General features: G+C 51.8%; 1 protein-coding gene across 1 annotated transcript; it reads right to left on the reverse strand.

The window, feature by feature from the left end:
• Nucleotides 1-6,688: 6,688 nt before the first annotated feature.
• On the reverse strand, nucleotides 6,689-15,083 carry LOC135877928 (glycine N-acyltransferase-like protein 3). Its single transcript, XM_065403450.1, has 4 exons — nucleotides 15,051-15,083; nucleotides 9,050-9,176; nucleotides 8,556-8,676; nucleotides 6,689-7,172 (listed from the first exon to the last, which is right to left on the reverse strand). The coding sequence occupies exons 1-4, from the start codon at nucleotides 15,081-15,083 to the stop codon at nucleotides 6,689-6,691; spliced, it is 765 nt and encodes a 254-aa protein (XP_065259522.1).
• Nucleotides 15,084-24,902: the final 9,819 nt, after the last annotated feature.

Genomic DNA, 24,902 nt, shown 5'->3' on the forward strand with positions numbered 1-24,902 from the left:
AGACCCGGGGCCATGGGTGCTGCAGCATTTGGCTGCTCAGGGAACTAGGATGTGGCTTTGCTTATTAGGGGCTGGGCTTGTACCACCCCTCCCAACCTTGGGCCATAGAGGAGCTGTCACCAGGCAGGGACCGGCACCATGCAGGAGCTGTCACCAGGCAGGGACGGGCACCATGCAGGATTCTGCTGCCTCTCTGAACTGTACAAACAAGGTTGTTAGAGGGCTTCTTTTTTTACTCACTTACTTCCCTGGTTCTTCTCGCATGAACAGAGAGCAATAATACCCGAAGTCTGAAGGTGCAAACAATTCAATGTTTATTGGGGTGAACTTTTAGCTAGAAATGATTTTAATTTTTTTCTCAGTGTCCCCCTTCCCAGCTCTGACGCCACAGAGCCTTGCCTGTGGCCCTGTTCCCATTCCCTATTCCCATTCCCTCCCTTAGCAAAACATTATTCCAATTCCCCCCCATTCTCTGTTTCTATCCCCCCCTTACTTCCTGATTGACTGCAGAATATAAAAACTTGAGTTCTGCTTAGCCATACCGTAACCAATTATTTTAATGAAATTTAACTGACCAATTTTAACATATTGTAACATGATTATTTAACCAATGTGACAAAGTTCCTCCTCTATCTTGGTGGGTCCTGCGCTTATTGGCAGATTTTCTTGCCTCAGAGATTCACCATGTGGGTTGGGGAACAGCCCAGAGACCTTCCCCTCTGGAAGAACCCACAGTCCAGGTCAATTGGGAGGTTTCGGGGGGAACCCGGGCCCACCCTCTACTCCGGGTTCCAGCCCAGGGCCCTGTGGACAGCAGCTGTCTAAAGTGCCTCCTGTAACAGCTGCATGACAGCTACAACTCCCTGGGCTACTTCCCCATGGCCTCCTCCAAACACCTTCCTTAGTCTTACCACAGGACCTTCCTCCTGGTGTCTGATAACGCTTGTGCTCTTCAGTCCTCCAGCAGCACACCCTCTCACTCTCAGCTCCTTGCGCCTCTTGCTCCCAGCTCCTCACACTCGCACCACAAACTGGAGTGAGCTCCTTTTAAAACCCAGGTGCCCTGATTAGCCTGCCTTAATTGATTCTAGAAGCTTCTTCTTAATTGGCTCCAGGTGTCCTAATTAGCCTGCCTGCCTTAACCGGTTCTAGCAGGTTCCTGATTACTCTAGTGCAGCCCCTTCTCTGGTCACTCAGGGAACAGAAAACTACTCATCCAGTGACCAGTATATTTGCCCTCTACCAGACTCCTGTACCCCACTGGTCTGGGTCTGTCACACCAGTTATATCCCACCACCTTAATTGGTTTACACCCAACAAAATTAATTATACAGAAGACAGAAACAATCACAAAACCAAACAGAGATTACACAGACAAATAATAGGGAAGTGATAGAACAACACAGAAATGAGGATTTCACACCCCAGCTATTGATGAGTTCTTGTCAGACAGGATGCTTTCAAACTAAGTGTTTTTTAAATCTTCTGGGCTCTTCCCTTTCTCTGGAGGTGAAAAATTGGATCACCTTTTTAACAGCCCAAAACTGCCTTATTTCAGTGTGACTGGTGAGGACGTGACCGTTTGCTTCCCAGCTTATGGCTGCCTTTGCTGTTTAGCCAAAGGCCTTAGCCTAAGAACAGGGCCTCAGACTGTCATGGTGAGAGAAGGCCCAGACACAGGCAGACTGTGATTTTGATTCTTGTTTTGTTCCTCTATAACTAGCTAAGTGATAAGAATACACCTGTACAAACAAGGTTGTTAGAGGGCTTCTTTTTTTACTCACTTACTTCCCTGGTTCTTCTCGCATGAACAGAGAGCAATGGAGTGCGTGTGTAACCCCTACTCTCCTCTCAGGTCTGGGGGGGGGGTAGCCCCACAGAACTGCTCTGGGATGGGAGTGGCCAGTTTGAGGGAACCATGGGGTGTGAGGTTGGTGCGCTTACATGAGTCTAAATCACTAGCTGGTGCTGCATGGTGGGTGAGCTCTCCACCCTCTCGTGCACCTTGGCCTGGCCCCGCCCCGCCCCTGGTGCTCTGCCCAGCTGGCCCCCTCCCCTTGGGCATGTTGTGCCCACTGCCCTACCCATCCAGCCCGTATCTGTCCTGAGCCTGGTCTCTCTGGTGACCTGGGAAGGGAAGGACAAAGACCTCCTTGCCCAGGAGAAAGTCAGTGAGTGCCAGTGAGATCCCTCTCTGGGCAGGGCCTCGCTGAGACACCCTCCCTCTCCATTCCTTGTGCTCCTGCGGCTGGGGGGCTCCGTGCGGGGCTGCGGAGCCAGCGCCCCGCCCTGCTAACTGTGGCCCATCTCTCGTGCCTGCAGTTCTTTGCCAGTATGCTGACGTACCTCTTTGTGTTCGTCTCCAACTGTGGGTGAGTGCCCCGCACGCCGTCCCGAGCCAGCTGCAGCCTCCCCCTGCAACGCAAGGGCGTCTGCCTCACCTCTGAGGAGCAGGGGATGCAGCGGCTCCTGTTCAGGAAGCAGGGAGATGCAGCATCTCCCCCCCACATCCTATAGGGTTTGCTCTGGGATGACGATGTTCCGGCCTCTAAGGGGTTAGGTAGAAACCCTTCAGAGGGGGAGCGGAGCTGCTGTCATTGGCTGCTGATGTGGAATGTGAACAGCTGGCACCGGCAGGCGAGAGCGCTCTGCCGTGCCCAGACATGGCACCGGGTGGGCGGCCGGGGACACTGAAGGCTGGCACATTCAGATAAAAGGAGGTGGCTTTTCCCCCAATGTGTGAGGGGCCTGTGGAACTCACTGCCACAGGAGGGAGCTGAGGGGGGTTCAAAGAGGGACTGGACCGTTTGAGGGAGAGCACGGTTAGCCAGAGTTGAGGGGTGCTGAACCTGCTTTGGGCTAGAGCCCGTCCCCCAGGGCTCGTCTACACAGGGAAGCTAAGCTGGAGCGGTGAGTGAAAGTGGCAAAAGCCCCCATGTGGCCACGGTCAGACTGGGATATCGCCGCATACACGGGTCTGGGAAGGGAAAGGAGCCGAGCCAGGGAGAGGCACCGTCCCCCAGGGTAGCTGCAGCCCTGCTGGGGCTGGCGCTGGGAACAAATCACCCCCCACCCGCAGTCACCCCCGGTGAAACACCTCTGGGGCTAGCGACTGGGCGGCAGGGTGGGATGGGGGGGACAGATCATCCCCTCCCTGCTGCAGCTGGCAGAGCCGCGATCCTGGGCTCCGGCCCCATCTGTCCCCCCTCCCAGCCTGACATGGAGCTAGTCCTGGCTGTGCTCGCAGCTCGCCCCCTGCCCCTCGCGCAGGCTCCTGTGGCTCCCCTCTTCCCCAGACGCTTGGCAGCCTCTTGGGCTCCCTGGCCCTGCAGTGCCTCCCGTCCCATGTCACGCTTGGCAGGAGCAAAATCACAGGTTGCAGCCTCCCAGAATAGACCCGGGCCTGTTCGGGTGTGACAGCCGGTCCCTGCCCGCCCTGAGGTACAGCTGGGACTTAGTGGGGTGGGGGGGGGAGTTCTGCCCTCCTTAATCAGCCCTCCCCACCCCCTCGGGAGTATTGCCCTTGGCCATCTTACTAGGGAGCATCAGCTCTGTCCCCAGGAGAAAGGCTGCTCCCCTGGTGCCCGACTGCCCCGCTGTAGTGTTGGGGGTAGGGGCAGGAAGCTCTTGCCATGGGGGAAAGGACAGGGGGCAGCTGGGGATCCTGGGACCTGACTGAGCTGCCTGGCTCAGGCCCGTTAAAGCGACGTAGCCCAGAAGGGCTCAGACAGGAAGTGGTGCTGGGGAGGCCAGGGAGGTTCTGGGAACAGGCTACGGTGGCCGGCTCACTGCTACTTCCTCCCCCCTCTCCTCTCTTGCAGGCTGGCTGGTGGCCTCCCCCCCTACGCACCCAACTACTCCTCTTGGTTAGACTGCTGGAGCCAGCTGCTCAAGGAGGTGGTCAAAAAAGCAAACAGGATGTTAGGAATCATTAAAAAGAGAATAAGACGGAGAATATATTATTGCCCTTATATAAATCGATGGTACGTCCACATCTTGAATACTGCATACTGATGTGGTCTCCCCATCTCAAAAAAGATATACAGGCACTAGAAAAGGGTTTAAAAGAGAACTGGATAAGTTCATGGAGGTTAAGTCCATTAATGGCTATTGGCCAGGATGGGTAAGGAATGGTGTGCCTAGACTCTGTTTGTCAGAGGGTGGAGATGGATGGCAGGAGAGAGATCACTTGATCATTACCTGTTAGGTTCACTCCCTCTGGGGCACCTGGCATTGGCCACTGTCGGTAGACAGGATACTGGGCTAGATGGACCTTTGGTCTGACCCAGTACGGCCATTCTTATGTTCTTATGAGTAACATGCCAGCCTCGCCCCAGCCCCATAGCGCAGCGACGCCGTGTGTGGGGCAGTCGTGCCTGGCACTCATCTCAGGGTGGGGGTTATAAAAGGGCTGGGAAGCGCTGGCCCTGTGTGTGGGTAGGAGGCTGGTGGTGCGGAAGGGCTAGGCAGACTGGGGCCTGGGTGACAGGCAGAGGGAAGCTGCCCAGGGCAGGGTAGGGCAGGGCAGGGCACCCTGAAAGCCGTCTCCTCTCCTCTCCGTGCAGGGGAACATGAGCCGAGGCAAGAGCCTGTTTTTCCGGAAGGTGCCTGCGGGGAAGCTGTACGTGTGGGAGGAGAAGCGGTTCCGCTGAGGCCGGAGCTGGGCGAGGGGCCCGGGGCCGGGCCAGAGGCTGGGCCAGATGCACGGAATGATGGGAGAGTGGTGATTTCTATACAGTTTTTAAAATAATGATTCAATCTTGGGAAACGGAGACTGTGTGCAAGTCTGAGAGTCAAAGTTATGGGGCAACGCAGGCCGGCCGGCTGGGGGTGGGGGCACTGCTCTGGGGGGCCAGTTCTCTGGCCGGCGGGGAGGGTGCTGTGCCCTGGTGGGACTGTGCCCTGGCTGGGGGCAGGGCTGGCTCTACCCCGGGTCTGCCTGCAGATGTGCCCCCCCTTCTCTGCTGTCGGTTCTGGCTGTGAAGGAGACACCCCACACTGGCCGGGTGCCCCCGGCTGGGACCCACAGCGCTGCTCCCGGTCGTGGCTCCCCAGGATCAGTGCTAAGCCCCAGCTTTTAAACCACTCCTTCGAGGAACCCTGTGACGTGCCAGCCCCCCAAGGGGTCTCTCTTCCTCCAGGGCCGAGCACACGGCTCCAGCCCTCCTGCTTCACCACGTCCCACTGAGCCAGACCCCTGGAGAGACCTGGCTGCTCTTTGGGGACCAGTGTCCCCAGCCAGTGTTTGCAGTGACATCCCAAAGCCTTTTCCACACAGCACACGGTTTATTGGTCCCCGGGAACCCGGCCTGGGAGGTCCCTGGGGCAGCAGAGAGAAGTGAAGGTGAAGACACAGGCCAGGGCCCCACCCAGTCAAGCTGCTGAAGAGCCAAACATGGATCCTGTCTCTCCATCTCTTTCAGTCCTAGCTGGGAGCTCCTGAGTCCCACCAAACGCCAGCTCCTCTTCTTTGTGGAGCCTCCGTTGATCTGGGTTGGTTTTGATCCTGAACGCCCAATTCCTGACCCCCAGCCATGTGACACTCCCCCTCCTGTCCCTGCTCTGCCCCAGGAGAGGCTTTTTAACTCTTTGGCACCCACTGGGCAGACATGAATAGTACAGTGGGAAACTGAGGCACACAGGCATCAAAACTATTACAGAAAATTCACTCTTTGTCCCACCCCCTGATGCATGTCCCTGGGGCCTGCAAGGAGCCAGAGTGCCCCACCCCCTCTCCACACTGCTACTGACCTACCAGCAAGGGGGAGGAGAACCTGCCATGTCTGCTGCGTGTGGGGGGTCCTCTCCCCCAACCCAATGGCTCACTGGCTCTGCACCTGGGCCCAGCTACACGGGGAGGAGCAGCCTGTGCACTGAGCCTGGCAGGGGGCAAGTCAGTCCCAAGTCACCTGCCCAGGGCCGAGGACGTCCATTCTGGGGGGAAGGGAGAAGAGCGCATGCTCCTTTCTGTGTTCCGGCACAGCAGGGCTCTACGATGGTGTCCTATGGCCACTCCCCTCCCACGTGTAGTGCACCATCATCAACACAAGCCCTGGACTGGCTTTCCAGCTGCCTGCTGACCCTGGAGCAGCCGTGCAAGGCCAGCACCTGTCCCCTATCACCACAGGGGAGGTAAGGGGTGGGCCACAGCTGGGACATGTGGTTGGAGCCCAAGGGAGCTTGCACCAAAGCTCTGGCAAGACCAGGTGCAGCTCCTGGAAAGGGGACCCCCCACCACCACAGCCCCAGCCGAGCAACAAACTGCCTGGGGAAGGGAGCGGGAGAGCGCCCCCTGCTGAGCCCACAGCACAGGGCACGGGGGCAGGACTGTGAGCAGAGAGCGCCCCCTGCTGAGCCCTCACCCTGCTCTCTTTGGGGCCAGCACTGACTGCCGGGGAGAGCGCCCCCTACTGAGCCTCTGCCCTGCTCCAGGGGATAATGGAGCATGAGATAATCTCCTCTACTAGGCCCCGGCTTCCCAAGGGCTGACAGCTGAGCTCCCTTGGTGGCTGGTCAATGTGTATCCTTTTCGGGGGGGGCAGGTCCCTGGTCATGGCTGGGCTGTGTCCCCATCTCCTCCCCTCCCCCAGGGCTATGTACTGCTGGAGCGTGGCTGTCCCCCAGAGCTGGGTGCAGGGCCCTAGGCCGTGTCCCCTTCTCCTCCTCTCCTCTTCCCCCATGCTATGTGCTATTGGGCGTGTCGCCGTTCCCCAGAGCTTGGCGCAGGGTCCTGGGCCGAGTCCCGGGCACTCGCTGGCTGGGACTGGGTGAACCCAGGCCTCACCACCAGCCGGGAGAACACCCCAGGCAGGATGTGGAAGCCGAGGCGTTGCAGGGTGTGCAGTGAAGGCTCGTTGTGGGGCAGCACTCGGGTGTATACAGGGAAGCCGCGGGCATGCAACTGTGCCGCCAGCATCCCCACCACGAGCTTCATGTGGTGCTGGCCGCGATGCTCCGGGAGGGTGTAACCGTGTGTCAGGGCAGCCAGCTGGTCGGTGAGGGACCAGGAGATGGGGGTCCCCTCAGGGGCCAGCAGGCAGGCGTTGGGGAAGTGGCGGATCAGGAGGCACAGGTAGCGCAGGCTCCGGCTGTTCCCCCCAAAGTTCCAGGTGTCTCTGAGCAGCATGGCGTGGGCGGGGGACACGGGGGCCAGCCTGAGCCCCTTGTCAGGCCTGCAAGACAGGGCAGGGGGGAGAGAGACACAGGACGGGGTGGGGTGAGCACAGAGGGGGTTCACCTGGCAAGGGGAGGATGTCAGCATGTGGGGGGCAGGGGGAATAGAACCAGCAGGAGAAGGGGTAAGTCTAGGGGAGGGGAGCGGGGAGCAACCAAACATGGGAGGTGTGAACATAGGGGGATATTGACCCAGCTTGGGGCGTGGGGTGCAGTGAGCTGGGGGTACAAGGGAATGAGCCCGGGGAGCAGAATTTGAGCTGGTATGACATGGCATAAGAGAGGAGCAGTGTCCAGTGATGCCATCCTCTTCCCAGTTGTGGGGCTGAGATGGGCTGGACAGAAAAATGGAGGGGATGGGGGGTTGCCGAATCTCAAACTGGGGGGCATGGAATGTATCCTGAGGGGGAGGGGTGTGCCACCCAGCTCGGAAGGTAGCGCCATCGTCAGAAGCAGCCGAGACCGACGGGTGGCATGGTATGGCATTGCCATCCTTACTGCTGCGTAACGTTGGGCCTTTGCACTGGGAGGGGAGGCTATGGCAAATTCTGGGGTGGCTATAGCCCCCATATCGCTCCTCCCAGTGTCCCCCATGGAGGGGAGGGAGGCTGGAGGGGGAGTGACCTGGCACAGGGAGAATGGGGGGAGGCTGAGAGAGGATAGACCTGGCGTGGGGGAGAAGGGGGAGCCCTGGGGGAACGGGATCAAGTCAGGCCCTGGCACATGCGGGGAGGGGATCGACACACTCCCGTGGCCTCAGCACAGGGGCTGTCTGACAAGGCCCAGTCCAGCCCCAGCAGAGTCATCGGTGCCAATGGGCCTTGGCTAAGCTCAGCTCCCTGAGATGAAAGCACCAGGGCTCAGTGGGCAGCAAACCCCCTGCCTGGAGACCTACCCACTGACAGGAAAGGAGGGACCAGGGGACTCTGTGCTTGGAGCCCCCTCCCCTCAGAGGGGACGGCTCTGGGGTCAAGGACCCCTGGCTGCCCGTCCCAGGATACTGAAGGGTTACAGGCTGCCCCTCCCCCTGCTCTCCCCATCCTGGGACCAAGGAGGTTCCTTGGCCAGGCTGGGCTGCCCCTGCCCCCTGGCGAAGCTCTAGGGCTGACTCAGCCCTGCCCCGGAGCAGGATGGGAAATCCTTGGCAGCATGTGCCCAAGGCCTGGGGCTGTGTGTGGGGCCGTGGTGATGCCCTCACTCTGCCAGCACCGTTAGCCTGGGGAACTCATTGCCACCAGATCTAGGGCACAATGGAGGGCTCTGGCCTGGCACCCCGGGGTCCTTCCCTTCCCCCAGCCCCGCTCCCCCCTCCAGCTAGCAGAGGCTGGTTGTGTACATTGCCCCATTCTCTCTCACACATCCCATATCTCGGGGGCACCTACCGGTACTGGGGCATGGCAGGTGGGTCTGGGTGCAACAGCAGCCGGTGCGGATACGTCTCCATCTCAAGCCCCCTGGCCCTGGTGATGTCCCTGATGGTCTCGTATACCCCATCCTGCAGCCCTGCAGGGACAGCCATGCGCTGTCAGCAGGGGCCCCTGAAAGGTGCCCATGGACGTGGGGGGCCCAGCCCGGTAGGGGAGAGCAGCAGGGAGGGGCCAAGGGCTACTGTGAGCCGGCATGACCCAACCGGGGGTTCCCAAGCTTGGCGCATTCAGGATCCCAGGTCTGGATGGAGAAGGGGCCCAGGTGAGCTCCTCGGGGCTATTGCCGCGTGGGGGGGAGGGGCCCAGGCAGGCTCCTCGGGGCTATTGGCCTGTGGGGGGGGGGGTAAGGGGCCCAGGCAGGCTCCTCAGGACTATTGGCCTGTGGGAGGGGGAGCGGTCCTGCCCCCCATGTGGCAGGTGCTGGACAGAGTGGGGCTGGAGGGGGTCACCCTGTATCTGGAAGGCCTGGCCCCAGTCCACAGCGCGGCTGTTCTCCAGCAGGGCCCGGCAGGCGCCCTCGTCCCGGTAGAAGGTCGTGTACAAGTTGGTGAAATAATCGCTTGGGTCTCGCGCCACCTGCAGGGGGGACACTGTCTGTGGGTGAGCGCAGCCTCTGCCCTCCCCCCATGACCCTCAGGGAAGGCATCGGGGAAGCAGGGCACAGCGAGCCCCAAGTAAGAGTTTGAGGAGGGGGGAAGGGGCCCTGTGAACGGAGCCAGGGGGCTTAGGGGAGAATGGGAAAGGGGCTCTGGGAAGCAGAAAGGGGAAAGAGGCTGTGGGGAGGTGGGGCAGACAGAAGGGGGAGGGGTAGAGATGACACCAAGCAGGGAAAGGGGCAAGGAAGTCGGGGAGGGGCAGTGATGGCATGAGGTGGGGGAGGGGAGCAGGGCAGTGATGGCGTCGGGGGGGGAGGGGAGCATCCAGCAGCATGATGTCGTTATTATGGGACTTCTTGTCATAATCCTGGTGGGGGTACTGGCATCTCACAGGGATCACTTGTCGGCTCTGTTCCTGTTTGGTAATATCATGGACTCCCAGGACGACAATGATCTTGCTGCAAAAGCCGAGATCCACATGTGGGTTGTAGGGGCTAGAACATGTATATGGTATGGGATGCGCACATGTGGGTCTGACACAGGAATATGGCTACTTATGGGGACAGGGAAGCCTGGGGTTTAAAGAAGTGATTTCGGACTCAGCTCCCAGCCAGTAAAAATGTAAAATATCCATTGACACATTGCTGTGTCTGATCCAGACCCAGGACTGGAGACTGGCTGTCTGGGGGGCTGGGGAATGGGAGATGAGGCCTTTTCCCTCTAGCAGAGCTGGCTCCGTTACATCAGAGGGAGTGGTGATGAAATGGCTAGGTTCATGGGGTGGTTTAACTTCCCATACCTGCCGGTGGATAACCCAGTCCCAGAGACAATTCGCCCAGGGTTTTGGCACAAGTAAGTGCACTGGAGCCCAGGTGCCATTTACCGGTTCCGAAGCTTGGAAGGTACATGCAACAGAGTCACAGTTTTATTTTGACAATGTTCACGTATTTCTCCACTTCCACAGCTTGGGTGGCACTCCCACAGTAGTGGTAAGGGTTTTAGGCCACCGCTGATTTAAAACATTGGTTTGCATTTTTTTTCTAAGGGACCGTTAAAGAAATCCTGCATTTGACTACAAGCTGAATCCCAGACAGTGTTCTTTCCTGCTAAGGCAAGGGTGTTTAGTTAACCCTGCCTCAGTAAGGAGGCCTGATGCTTTTTCCAAATTTTCCAGGCGTTTTTTATGGTTTTGGGCTTTGTCTATTGTTCAAATAGCGGCTACTGTAGTTAGGTCATGTAAGATTCCTTCTACTACACCTCCCTTTCCCCAATAAAAACTTTCCCACTGCACAAGCTGGGCCAGTTGAATGGCCGCTTTCTGAAAACAATTAGGGTACTAGGTAGTTATTTGGAAAGCAGAGAGGGAAATGAGAAAGTGGTGGTTCTTATAGTAGCATTTAGCACAATTCACCACTGTAAACAACAATTCCATCGGTAGGATGTGCTATACCACATTTGTTGTTCCGAGACTTGAATTTCCCTGAGGCTACGGCCAGACAGATTTGTATGGGAATTGGAGAAGATATGAGGGGGAGTAGCTGGGGAGCGGGGACTACAACAATGGGCAACCATATAGAGCCGGAATACACTGCAATACGACACAGGCCAAACTGGAGGCTACTGATTGGCCAAGATTACTTTTTCCCTCCCCACCCCAAGTTCGTTAAGGAGGAGAGGCTGAGAAATATTAAAAGTTTCATCTTCAGGTAGTTTTGGCTAGCTTCCGCAAGCTATTCTTTAAGATTTCGTAGTCTTAGTTCACTTAGCTGTCCGGCAATGAGGCTGCAAGGGAGGGGTTACCAGCACAATCACCTTGCTTGGTTGGAGGCTTTATTGTGGCCTCAGGTGGAGAAGTTGTTTTCTTAGCAAGGTCCGAAGGCTTAATGGATTTGTCAGCGGACAAGAGTCCCTCAGCATGGGGCGAGGGCAGTTCTTTGCTGATGGACCCTTATGCAAACCCAGTGCCAGGTTTCAGCGAGTGGCAGGACTGCTGTATATAAAAAGACCTAACACATTTCGTTAGTATCTGACTATTGTGTAATTTATTAAATGACTGTTTATTTGAGCTAGGCCAGCAGGGCACTGTTGGTAGCTGCATTGGGTGCCCTGGTAAAATTTTTTTATGAGGGCTGAATCTGGTCCTCTGATTGGGAGTGGCCTTTAAAGGGCATTTGGCCATACTGGATCTGTGAAGCTGCACACATACTGGATCTGTGAAGCTGCACACATACTGGATCTGTGAAGCTGCACACATTCTGGATCTGTGAAGCCGCACACATACTGGATCTGTGAAGCTGCACACATACTGGATCTGTGAAGCCGCACACATACTGGATCTGTGAAGCTGCACATAGCTCTTTTATAATTAGTTCAGATATGCCAGATTGTGATACAAACTCCTTAAGCAAAAACCCCATAACAGCCCCCGCATGACATATTTTACCAATGCAAAACTGTTGCAAAACCTCCGTCCAAGATCCTGCATTTGCCCTTCCTCCATAAGAAAACACACCACCAAAACTAACACATAGTAATGTATCTTCCCGTAAAAAAGGCAAATGCCTGCAACACTCAAACACCTGAACAAATTAATCCAAATATTTAGAAAGAGTTCTTAAAGAGGGACTAACACATACTTACAATTATAACATGTAAACATTTGAATAAAATTAATTCAAATATCTAGAAAAAGTTTTTAAAGAGGGAAAAGTGCTGTCTGCCCAATCATCACGTCACTGGCAGTAGTGCTGGGCCACAGAGGAAAAGTTTTACTTAACTGCAGCAATCAACGGTGCACAGTCATCCGGTGATGCACGCGAGCAAATAGGGCCAGAGCACCTGAGGCGCAACCGTCCAGGGAGTGCCAAAGGTGTACAGGGTACAAGGTGTACCCAGCAACACTTCCAGATTTCTATTTGTGGCTTTTTAGTTGATATTAGCCTTTACTTGCTATTTGTTACCAAAACAGATTTAAAATTTTCCATTCTTTTGGCTTTGACTATTTTGCTGCAGCCACAACTTTGGTCTTTATTTTAAACACTTTAAATTTTGTAAAGCATTAAGTTACTTTAAGGATCAAATGCTAAATACCAAAATCAAACAACACTAGAAAACATCTTAAACTTATAAACAAAAAATTATACACACCAGGAGCGTTTCTTAACAAATTTAACTAACTTTTTTTATATAGTCAAATGATTTTACCTTAATCATTTGATTAATATCCTTTTGCCTGGATTACCTTACAGACACTCCCAAAGGAATGGCTGCAAAGAAACCAAGAATTTCTTTTTTTAACATTTATTCATAGTTTTACCGCTTATGCCATTTGTGATGGGTTGGATTACAGAAACCCCCCTTGGGAGCTGCCACCCAATGTACCAAGACTACTTCTGCTCCTGTTTTCCCTGCCAGCTCAGGACTCCAGCACCCCGTCTTGCTGAGCCAGACACTCCAGTCTGCTCTAACACAGACCCAGGGTCTGAATCACTTGTCCCAAAGCTGCAAGTTTACCTGAAAACAGCTCACAGTAGTGTGCTTGTCTCTAGCACTCAGATGCCCAAATCCCAATGGGGCCTAAACCCAAATAAATCCGTTTTACCCTGCACAAGCCCATGCAGGGCAAACTCATAAATTGTCTGCCCTCTATAACACTGATAGAGAGATACATTTTATATTTCTAGTTTTAGATACAAGAGTGGTACAAATCAGATGACTATACTCAGTAGATTATAAACTCTGTAATGATACCTTACAAGAGACCTTTTGCATAAAGCATATCCCAGTCACGTTATATTCACTTATTACCATATTTTTTCCCTAAAACTATTCCAGTTACATTATATTGACTTATTATTAAGTTTTTATAAAATCATATAGACTGCACAACGTCACATCATTATTTAAGCAATTACTATTATGAAAGGAAAAAAGCAAGAAGCCAACCCTGCGATTACTTAATTTCCACCAGCAACTACAGAGTTAACCCCTCAACCCCCCCCCCCCTTAACTTCCTCAAACTGCGGTTGCCTGCCGGTTTGGGCCCAATCCTTTTTTCTTATGGGCACAGGCATTGTTTTACTATCAATTCAGCAGGGAGGGTGGGCTGTTTTTACCAACCCTCCTTGTAGAAGAGGATTAAATATTTAACAAAGCAATTACTATTATACTTAAAGAGTGGTTAAACAACACAACAACACTAAAACACTTGCTATCATGCTGGAAGAATAGTTAAACAACACTAAAATCTATATTACACAAATTAGAACACTGCAATAAGCTCTGCTCTCTCTTCCGGGGGAGAGCAATCCTTCCCTCTTGCTCCTTTTTAAACCTGGGTGTAGCCTCACCCCTTTCAACATTCACACCACTGGGGAGGATTTATAAGGAAGGTCCTCGCATGCACCCTGTCCGGCAATGAGTTACCAATTCGCCCTTTAGGGGAACGGGGTAGGATGCCCGATTGCCCCAGGTTTTGGCAAACGATTTCCAGGGGCTCCCCTTCAAACACAGCAAGGGGAGGGAGCTCACTCCATACGCGAGTCCTTGCTCCAGAGGAAGATTTGGGGAAGGGTTTTGGTCGTAGGCCAATCACACAAAAGTTTAGGAAAGCTTTGGTCCCCGTACACCCCTCCCCCAGCAGAGAGCACCGGCCCGCCTTCAAGAGAACGGGATGGGATACTCTGCTACCTAGGAGTACGCGGACGGATTCCTTGGGGCCTCCCCACTCTCCGAGTGAGAAGGGACACAATTGTCACTTAACGGGTAAGAAAAGGGTGGGGACCTACTAGAGCGGGGGTCTCCGATTCACGGTCCCTTACCCCGCCCGCAGCTGGTCCCGGAGTCACCTTGCGACCTACAATCACACCACACCTAAACCGGGATCTTTGCTATAACAGTCCTTTCCAGCCCCCAGCCTATTGCTAGTGGGAGTCCTGTCAATCCCCGGGCCGCAGGTCTCATCAGTTCACACAGCCTATTGCTAGTGTGGTCCACCAGCCTCTTGCTAGTGGGAGCTACTCCGGCCCCTTCGGCTGCACCGGGACTTCCTGGATTACGCCCTAACTCCTGTTAGAGTCCAGGCAGTGGATTCCGCCCCCCTTCTACTCGACTCAGGGGATTATATCCCACCTCGCTTAAGGGGTCCACCCGCGTCCTACAGGTTCGGTGGATTACGCCCCTACTCACTATGGGGTCCACTTTCCCGGGGTGCTCCTGCAGCCGGTCCCTCACCTCCCTCTGAGATCACCACTGCCCAGAGGGATGTGGCCACAAAGCTAAGCAAGCAACAATATAGAAAGCTTAAAAAGGCAAAGCATAGGAGTTTGGCGTACTTCTTGTTCTTATTAAGATTAGAAACCCTCTCAGTTGTTTACCTCTAGTCCTCGGGCCACTCAGTTCTTGAGTCAGTGGTGGTTTCCTTTATATCCCAGAGAGATCACCTAGCCTATTCAGCCTCTGTTCCTGCCTGAAGAATCTCCTGTCATCCGAAACTTGTTTTTATTCTGGGCTGGCACTCTAAAAGTGTTTAAAAACTGCCAGACGGATGTCCCAGTAATTTCACCGAGGCTGTTCCAAGGAAACCGTTGGGTCTAAGACCTCATGTACACACCACAAAACAGACAGTCCCCTACGCCCCCCCCAGCTTATAGCCTAAGGAAACAATGATAGAGAGAGCGCAGCATGATGCAAGAATTTAAACAGACAAGTTACAGAACGGACACACACAAAACAAACAGGCGTCAGGCAAATGAGTCTAACCTTAAAAGGTTCGGATCACAGCGCGTTCTCACCTGAACCTAGAGCCTATGGGCAGCTCCTTACCGAATCCCAAATAGAGACAAGGGTCTCTTACTTGGCGCCTGGGATCAGTGTGGGAGCGGTCCATGGTCCTCCGGTCCGGTGGGACGTCGAGTGATCCCGGACGAGCCCCCAAATTGTCGTGGAAAGAATCACCCACGCAGTGATTTTAGTTCACAGACTCAGAGCCTGAGGCCTTTATTGCAATACATACCAACGCGTTGGGGTGCAGTTTTTCAAACTGGCACCCCTAGTAAGAGCTCACAGGCTACTTTTATTCCATTAAACCACAAGCAGGGTACAAACAATATGTCATGAATTAAATCATTGGGGGCAAATCACAAGCTGAGCAAGGGTTGAGCACGAGCTTTGGGGACAAATCACAAGCTGGGCAAGGGTTGAGCATGAGCTGATCACGAGCTAGGAAGCAGGGGTTGGGGTCAATCTTCTCACCCCCCTCCCTACCCTCTGACTTAATTTCCGAGGAGTGGGTGTTTGTTTGGGTAGAAGGGCGCTTGGTGGTTTCCGCAGGGGTGGTGCTCGGCCCTAGCTTGGGTACATTTCTCAAGACTTGGACTATGTCATTTTCCGGGGGATTTCAGCAAAGGCTTAACGGGGAGGGGTTTCCAGGGGAGCTTAAAGGAGAGCTATCATTGGTTAAATTGCAGATAGCTGGACTTGGAAAATATTGCAAATAGTTATAGCAGCAAGGATGATTAACTCTCTGCAAAACAATTTACAAATCACAAGCATCTTACGTTATTTCCGTAGCTTCTTACATTATTTCCGTAGCTTGCGGTTATCATATTTAATCAGTTATGAACATATTTCATTAGTACTGCTGCAGGGGGGGGGGTTTATTCTCCCATTCCCTCCTCTGGACATGACCCTTGACCGAGTTTGGCAGAAAACTGTGCAGTTTAGTCTAGTTTAAGTTTTAGGCCTGCCCTACTCTGTGCAAAGGCCATCAGCATAACAGATCTCTGTTGGAGGGTTTATTTTGGGGCCTTCAGATTCAAAGCTCTGGCTATCAAAAAGAAAGGCCCCCCCCCTCTATTTCCCCACACGTTCCGCGAGCACCTTGAAGAGACTGGAGTTGGTCCCTATCAGCACAGACACATCAGAGGTCCCTTTAGGGTCAGGGCATATTAATGCAGCTGTGTCCACCTCTTCTCTTACCCCAGCAACCTCCTCTGGGAATTCCAGGTGCACTATGACATACCCTTGGTAGGGGTATTCATCCATGCTGAGGCCACACAGACCAACGCCAGTCAGTGGCTGTATAGGCAGGTGCCTAAGCATCTGTTGGTAGAATGACTGAAATATAATAGTCACTTGAGATCCAGTGTCAAGCACGGCTTTACACTCCGCCCCTTCAATCTTCACCATGACCTCTGCTCGAGGCCCTATCAGTCCTGCGGGGATCCCAGCTGGACGGTCGCTTCTGGGGGAATCTTCAAATCCTGCAGGCCTGGGTGGTCCCCGTCCCCGGACTCTCTGGCAGCTACCGGATCTCTCCCAACTGATCCTCAGCTTTCCATACACTAAGGAGGGGTTTTCTTCATTATGGCACTTGCCAGCACTGTGTCCATCCTGACCACATCGGTAGCAGAAGAATTGTCCTTTCCCCCTTCGCCCAGGTGGGATGGTGGCTCTAAATGCTGACTTCTCCATCGCCACAGTCAGAGGCGCCTTATTCCTGGAAGTCTTAGCTCAGTCAATGGTGCTTTGCAGTTCAGCTATCCGTTCTGTCAGGGCCTGCATTTGTTGGGCAAGTTCCTCTGTGGTGCTCACCATCAGTACACTGGCCGTTTGCAGTGGTGTTGTGCCGGCTGGCTCCAATGTTTGGGCTTCCCAAAACTCGCTGGCAGCCTGCCTTTCTTCCTCTTCTCTGACCTCCTTTATCAGCTGGGAATAACTTGGGGGATGTTCCCGTCGTTCTCTTAGCCGGAGATGGAGTAGAATCGGGTTCTGATACTGAGCTCCTCTTACAATTTGAGCCAGTCTGGTCTGATCCATCTGTTCAGCAGTCACTGCTCCCCTCATGACAGCTCTCTGAAGCAGTCTCTCCAGCCTCTGTATATAGGCTGAAATCTTCTCGCCAATTTGCTGTCGGGAATTAAGGAACTTACAGTAACTGTCTTCAGGGCCCTCTACGCTCCCAAAGGTATGATCAAGGGCCTCTAGGCAGTCCTTCACACTGACCCCAGGGTCAATGAGCTTCAGGGTGCGAATCACATCTAATGCTGGGCCACTAAGGCTCTCTATTAGACATCTTGGCTTTTCTGCATCAGGTACGGCCCACTCCTGCAGCATTTCAGTGGTATGCTCCAACCAGGGTTCAAACTCCTCTGCCCCAGCAAATAATCTTAACTCACGACAAGAGTTTAACATAGCCTGGGACAGCACAACCTTTTCCAATATTTGCCCCAGTGCTTTTGCCCAATCATTGGCTGAGGCTGTGGCCCCTGAGCTAGAGGCTGCAGGGCCGGGGCCCAACAAACCTGACATATTAGCCATTATACAAACAGTCATTTCCTCAAAATATAACCACAATTGTTTCCCAATGCAGTGGAACACTCAACAGGTGCTTGCGAGGGGTACTGACCCAGGGAATCCCGGACGAGCCCCCAAAAGTAACCACACCAGCCAAAGTAACCACTTTCAGTTGCTGTTGTTCCATGCCAGGCGAGTTGGTTTGCCTATGCAAACAAGATCAGCCCCTGGAGTTCTTTTCCACACTCGCCATAATTCACCACCAGATGTCAGGGTAGAGTTCATCCTGACTCTGCTTACACAGATATATGTTGGGGAAATAATACAGCGGGGCACAGACTATCCAATAAGTTCTTGGACTGCATTGCAGACAACTTTTTATTTCAGAAGGTTGAAAAAGTTACTAGGGGGGAAGCTGTTCTAGACTTGATTTTAACAATAGGGAGGAACTCGTTGAGAATTTGAAAGTAGAAGGTAGCTTGGGTGAAAGTGATCATGAAATCATAGAGTTTGCAATTCTAAGGAAGGGTAGAAGGGAGTACAGCAAAATAGAGACAATGGATTTCAGGAAGGCGGATTTTGGTCAGCTCAGAGAGCTGATAGGTAAGGTCCCATGGGAATCAAGTCTGAGGGGAAAAACAACTGAGGAGAGTTGGCAGTTTTTCAAAGGGACACTATTAAGGACCCAAAAGCAAGCTATTCCGCTGGGTAGGAAAGATAGAAAATGTGGCAAAAGACCACCTTGGCTTAACCACGAGATTTTGCATGATCTAAAAAATAAAAAGGAGTCATATAAAAAATGGAAAGTAGGACAGATTACAAAGGATTAATATAGACAACACAGGAATGCAGGGGCAAGATTAGAAAGGCAAAGGCACAAAATGAGCTCAAACTAGCTACAGGAATAAAGGAAAACAAGAAGACTTTTTATCAATACATTAGAAGCAAGAGGAAGACCAAGGACAGGGTAGGCCCACTGCTCAGTGAGGAGGGAGAAACAGTAACAGGAAACTTGGAAATGGCAGAGATGTTTAATGACTTCTTTGTTTCGGTCTTCATGGAGAAGTCTGAAGGAATGCCTAATGTAGTGAATGCTAATGGGAAGGGGGTAGGTTTAGAAGATAAAATAAAAAAAGAACAAGTTAAAAATCACTTAGAAAAGTTAGATGCCTGCAAGTCAGCAGGGCCTGATGAAATGCATCCTAGAATACTCAAGGAGCTAATAGAAGAGGTATCTGAGCTTCTAGCTATTATCTTTGGAAAATCATGGGAGACAGGAGAGATTCCAGAAGACTGGAAAAGGGCAAATATAGTGCCCATCTATAAAAAGGGAAATAAAAACAACCCAGGAAACTACAGACCAGTTAGTTTAACTTCTGTGCCAGGGAAGATAATGGAGCAAGTAATTAAGGAAATCATCTGCAAACACTTGGAAGGTGGTCAGGTGATAGGGAATAACCAGCATGGATTTGTAAAGAACAAATCATGTCAAACCAATCTGATCGCTTTCTTTGATAGGATAACGAGTCTTGTGGATAAGGGAGAAGCGGTGGATGTGGTATACCTAGACTTTAGTAAGGCATTTGATATGGTCTCGCATGATATTCTTATCAATAAACTAGGCAAATACAACTTAGATGGGGCTACTGTGAGGTGGGTGCATAAGTGGTTGGAAAACTGTTCCCAGAGAGTAATTATCAGTGGTTCACAGTCATGCTGGAAGGGCATAACAAGTGGGGTGCCGCAGGGATCTGTTCTGGGTCCGGTTCTGTTCAGTATCGTCAATGATTTAGATAATGGTATAGAGTGCAAATATTTAGATAAGAATGTGCGAGTTTCTAGTCCAAGTTTAATGTTAAATGCTTGTTTCAGTGTTGTTTGCGCTCCCAATCTCCATTTTGAATTTCACGTAGTGCCAGCAACCTGCCATTACTGGCTACATGCGGCTGCCTGCGGCTTGCAATACATTTTGCTTTGGGTAATAAATTGGAAATCCCTCCCATTCCTAGATTAATAACAGATGTGCCGCCAGAAACTGACCAGGCTCAGGGGCGACCTCTGCCTCTTGTGTTTCTGATGCTGGTTCCGTGGTGGGCAGCCCCTCTGGGGGGGGGCATCAGAAAGCCCCTCCGAGTAGGGAACCTGGATGTGCCACCTCATCCAGCACGTGAGGGGCACGTTATAGGTAACGTTATAAGATTCTGCTGTATGATGTTTGTGATGTTATCTGATTAAAATATAACCATATAGATCATTGTTGCAACCACTGTTATATATTTGCAAAAAATCTTGTACAAAATGTGGCATGTAAGATGTCTATGAAAAGGTTATGATTTGCTGAATATGATTATGCTATCTGTATGCACGTATCATTTTTGTATTTGAAGTTATGAGTATTGGCTCTATACCTGGATTTCAACTGTTTGCTCCTGGGGTAACACCCACAAGGTATTTAGTCTGCACATCTTGGAGGGACTATTCAAATTAAGGTTTCAGAGTAGCAGCCGTGTTAGTCTGTATCCACAAAAAGAACAGGAGTCCTTGTGGCATCTTAGAACCTAACAAATTTATTTGAGCATAAGCTTTCGTGGGCTACAGCCCGCTTCATCAGATGCATAGAATGGAACATATAGTAAGAAGATATATATACATACAGAGAACATGAAAAAGTGGAAGTAGCCATACCAACTGTAAGAGGCTAATTAATTAAGATGAGCTATTATCAGCAGGAGAAAAAAATCTTTTGTAGTGATAAACAAGACGGTCCTTTTTAGACAGTTGACAAGACGGTGTGAGGATACTTAGCATGGGGAAATAGATTCAATATGTGTAATGACCCATATTAAGTGGCTCATCAAGAAACACTTAACCGACAGTTGACCATGGGAGACCATGTACACTGAATGGACTGTCCTGCAGATGTGCTGTCTGGGGTACAGTCAGGTGTCAACAAAATCAACTGGACTATATCACTTAGTTAAGCAGCCATTCTTTGACAGGAAGAAGGATGTGAGCGAGAAATTTACATCTTGGCAAACAGACTCGCTGTTGCCTGAACCCCAGCTAGAGGTGATTCTCAAAGAGGAGCTAAAGGTGTAAAAATGAGGAACAGATGCCCCAAATCACCTCTCTCTCTCTCCTCATCTCTACTCACGGCATCAATAAGGTTTGAAAGACAAAGGAAGCATCACTGAACTGGGGGAGTCGTCCTGGCTGAAATAATCCAGCCAGACAGTCGTGAATACACGGCGAGAGAAATCCATTTGCTTTAAGTTCACTTAGCTTGTAAAGTTAGGTATTAGTTTGCATTTTATCTTTTATTTCTTTGTAACCGATTCTGACTTTTATGCCTCATTACTTGTAATCACTTAAAATCTCTCTCTCTCTCTCTCTCTGTGTAGTTAATAAACTTGTTTTGTTGTTTTATCTAAGCCAGTGTGTTTGGATTGAAGTGTTTGGGACCCTCCACTTGAGATAACAAGATTTGTACATGTCATTTTCTAGTAATGAAATGATGGACTTTCTATGAGCTTGTATTGTCCAGAAGGAGAGAGCTGGGCAGTACAAGATGCATATTTCTGGAGACAAATCTAGGACTGGGAATTTGCTAGTGTCACTCTGCAATATAATTCAGGAGTAGCTGGCTAGAAGCACTCATATATTCAGCTGGGAGTGATTTTGCATGCGAGAAGCCGTGTGTGAACAGGCCAGGAGTGGCTGCTCTCACAATGAAGCAATGTAAAAGGCTCCCCAAATTGGAGAGCTGAGGGGACACAGCTGTCCATCGGTCCAGATTGTACCCTGAGGAATGTACCAATCACACACGACCCCATCAGTGTAATAGTGAGAAAATGGTTGTTGGACATGTAACGTACCTGCCTGGGCGCGTTTGGGCACATCAGTGTCCCGTCGCCTCCTGATATTGATGCCCTAGGCCTAGCCACTGGCTATTCCGAATGCATCTGCTTTGGGCCCTCTTGCCTGGATAGCGCGTCTGCCCCCATGACATGTTGAGTCTCCATCTCATGCCTTTGGAGGGCTGTACTCCAGCGTACCAACCAAGAGTTGGTGCCTTTGGTTCTGTGTAGCCACGCTAAAGGGGGGCAGTCAGTCAGTACCCAGCGCCTCCGGTTGAATGGGTAGGGTCCTAGCTCTCGGACAACCCACAGTTGCTGAGCATTCATGTTCTATAACGGCATCATTCCATTCACTTGGAGTCCGTTTTCTGCTCAGAAAGGCATGGGATGCTGCTCGGTACCCTCCCCTGCTGGCATCATCAGCGCTCCCAAGCCTGTGTTGGATGCGTCAGTGCACAATTCAAACACCTGGCCAGAGTCCGGCTTCGCCTTCCCTGACAGAATTTGTTTTACATCTTCTATGCCCCATCCTGCACTTTGACACCTTTACACTTAGACCTGCATTCTACCTCTTCCACACCATTCCCATGTGATCCTTATGCTCTGGCAAGGAATTGCTGAAGACTGCAGTATCCTCCATGTAGGCACGAGCTAAGTCCTGTCACCCAGCCACTTGATTCGCAAGCGTTTGAAAGGTGGCTCCAGCATTCATTAGCCCAAATGGTAATACTTTAAGCTCAGAAAGTCCCAAATTGGTTAGGAAGGCACATTTTTTTCTGCATATCACTGTTCTAAGACGATGTGCCAGTATCTCTTTGCTAAATCCAGGCTGTTCGAGTCTCTGTCAGAGCCCCACCTCCTCCTGCACTGTGATTCAGGGTCTCTTGATTGAGATAACCCACCACGTCTGTAGCCACCCTCTGGCAAGGGCACTCCTTGTCACGGACCTACAGGGTCTGGTCTATGCTCCAGCCTGTAATCAGTCCCCTGGGAGCAACCTCTTTAGCGTGTGTGCTGAGCTGCAGAGACCCACACAGTCCCACAGGGGCAGACCTGTGGCTTCCGCAACTCTGAAACTGGGCCTTCGGCACCAGTGACCCCTGTCTCCCTGCAGCAAATCCAGCCAAAGCCAGACTCCTGCAGGAGACTTGTACTGGGCCCCTTCACCTGGCTGCAGGAGGTGAGCATCCTTACGTCAGTGCAGAGAGACAGGGGCTCGGCCAGCATTCAGTCCCCCCGGTGTGAGGGGTCCACCCAGCCGAGCTGCTGTGTCCATCTGTCAGTCCCAGAGCAGAGCTGCTGTGTCTCTGTGAGCCACGGTCTTATCACCCCTCTTGTCTCCTCTCGGTCCGTTGTCCTCCCCCAGCAAATACATGCTGGGTTCACACGGTCAGCCTGCTGGTGCTTCCGCTTCGTCTTGATTGGTCAGTCCTTGGGGTTCCCATTGTCCTCTCGGCTCCTCCATTGATGTGGGTCAGTTTCCGCCAGTCTGGTAACGCCCATGCACACCTCCCCAGACCGGTCCGTGACACACACAGCTCATGTCTCCTGCTCTGCCCCAGGAGCAGCATTTGAACCCTTCTGCAGCCACTGGGGAGCGGCACCAAAGTGGTAAGTACCGAGTCATGCACACAGTTCATTAAACTATTACAGTTTCCACTGTCAGCCCCCGATACATGACCAAGGAGTGGGAGACCCGGGGCCATGGGTGCTGCAGCATTTGGCTGCTCAGGGAACTAGGATGTGGCTTTGCTTATTAGGGGCTGGGCTTGTACCACCCCTCCCAACCTTGGGCCATAGAGGAGCTGTCACCAGGCAGGGACCGGCACCATGCAGGAGCTGTCACCAGGCAGGGACGGGCACCATGCAGGATTCTGCTGCCTCTCTGAACTGTACAAACAAGGTTGTTAGAGGGCTTCTTTTTTTACTCACTTACTTCCCTGGTTCTTCTCGCATGAACAGAGAGCAATAATACCCGAAGTCTGAAGGTGCAAACAATTCAATGTTTATTGGGGTGAACTTTTAGCTAGAAATGATTTTAATTTTTTTCTCAGTGTCCCCCTTCCCAGCTCTGACGCCACAGAGCCTTGCCTGTGGCCCTGTTCCCATTCCCTATTCCCATTCCCTCCCTTAGCAAAACATTATTCCAATTCCCCCCCATTCTCTGTTTCTATCCCCCCCTTACTTCCTGATTGACTGCAGAATATAAAAACTTGAGTTCTGCTTAGCCATACCGTAACCAATTATTTTAATGAAATTTAACTGACCAATTTTAACATATTGTAACATGATTATTTAACCAATGTGACAAAGTTCCTCCTCTATCTTGGTGGGTCCTGCGCTTATTGGCAGATTTTCTTGCCTCAGAGATTCACCATGTGGGTTGGGGAACAGCCCAGAGACCTTCCCCTCTGGAAGAACCCACAGTCCAGGTCAATTGGGAGGTTTCGGGGGGAACCCGGGCCCACCCTCTACTCCGGGTTCCAGCCCAGGGCCCTGTGGACAGCAGCTGTCTAAAGTGCCTCCTGTAACAGCTGCATGACAGCTACAACTCCCTGGGCTACTTCCCCATGGCCTCCTCCAAACACCTTCCTTAGTCTTACCACAGGACCTTCCTCCTGGTGTCTGATAACGCTTGTGCTCTTCAGTCCTCCAGCAGCACACCCTCTCACTCTCAGCTCCTTGCGCCTCTTGCTCCCAGCTCCTCACACTCGCACCACAAACTGAAGTGAGCTCCTTTTAAAACCCAGGTGCCCTGATTAGCCTGCCTTAATTGATTCTAGAAGCTTCTTCTTAATTGGCTCCAGGTGTCCTAATTAGCCTGCCTGCCTTAACTGGTTCTAGCAGGTTCCTGATTACTCTAGTGCAGCCCCTTCTCTGGTCACTCAGGGAACAGAAAACTACTCATCCAGTGACCAGTATATTTGCCCTCTACCAGACTCCTGTACCCCACTGGTCTGGGTCTGTCACACCAGTTATATCCCACCACCTTAATTGGTTTACACCCAACAAAATTAATTATACAGAAGACAGAAACAATCACAAAACCAAACAGAGATTACACAGACAAATAATAGGGAAGTGATAGAACAACACAGAAATGAGGATTTCACACCCCAGCTATTGATGAGTTCTTGTCAGACAGGATGCTTTCAAACTAAGTGTTTTTTAAATCTTCTGGGCTCTTCCCTTTCTCTGGAGGTGAAAAATTGGATCACCTTTTTAACAGCCCAAAACTGCCTTATTTCAGTGTGACTGGTGAGGACGTGACCGTTTGCTTCCCAGCTTATGGCTGCCTTTGCTGTTTAGCCAAAGGCCTTAGCCTAAGAACAGGGCCTCAGACTGTCATGGTGAGAGAAGGCCCAGACACAGGCAGACTGTGATTTTGATTCTTGTTTTGTTCCTCTATAACTAGCTAAGTGATAAGAATACACCTACATTCTTAAAGTCTAGGCCTTTGCTTACAGGCCTGAATATCTATATCCTAATACTCCACCCCTTTTTTTTTCTTTTTCTTTTTCTTTTTCTTTTGGGATCCTTCTGCCCAGGTATCC

The sequence above is a fragment of the Emys orbicularis genome, chromosome 4 (genome assembly GCF_028017835.1).
Source record: "Emys orbicularis isolate rEmyOrb1 chromosome 4, rEmyOrb1.hap1, whole genome shotgun sequence".
Lineage (NCBI taxonomy): Eukaryota > Metazoa > Chordata > Testudines > Emydidae > Emys > Emys orbicularis.